Genomic DNA, 334 nt, shown 5'->3' on the forward strand with positions numbered 1-334 from the left:
ACAAGATAAAACAATGAATCTATTTAAAAAATATTTTAATGTTCCATAAACATTAGTAACATAATTAACAAATTAGTTTTCAATATTAATATTAACTGTAAATAGTAAAAATAAATAAATATTGTAAGCATAATACCAAATGCCAATGATATTATATATTACATATTACAATGTAACAGCATTGTAAAGTTTAATGAAATTAGAATACTTGTTAAAATTTCATTGAAATATTACATTACACATCACATGCATTGGGTTATATCTTTCAAATGAAATTATTAGTTATATGAATAAATTTCATTGCTGGCAAATTACCTTAAAATGTCAGAGTGAA

At 20.4% G+C, this 334-nt stretch overlaps 1 protein-coding gene across 1 annotated transcript in view; it reads right to left on the reverse strand.

The window, feature by feature from the left end:
* Nucleotides 1-334, reverse strand: part of LOC108575495 (ubiquitin-conjugating enzyme E2-17 kDa) — a 3,906-nt gene that overhangs the window by 1,331 nt on the left and 2,241 nt on the right. The window contains exon 4 of the mRNA XM_017938313.1: nt 1-19. This exon is cut by the window's left edge and continues 100 nt beyond it. Within this exon, the coding sequence (XP_017793802.1) occupies nt 1-19 (19 nt within the window). The remainder of the gene's footprint in view (nt 20-334) is intronic.

This window comes from Habropoda laboriosa, unplaced genomic scaffold (assembly GCF_001263275.1).
Source record: "Habropoda laboriosa isolate 0110345459 unplaced genomic scaffold, ASM126327v1 scaffold269, whole genome shotgun sequence".
NCBI lineage: Eukaryota > Metazoa > Arthropoda > Insecta > Hymenoptera > Apidae > Habropoda > Habropoda laboriosa.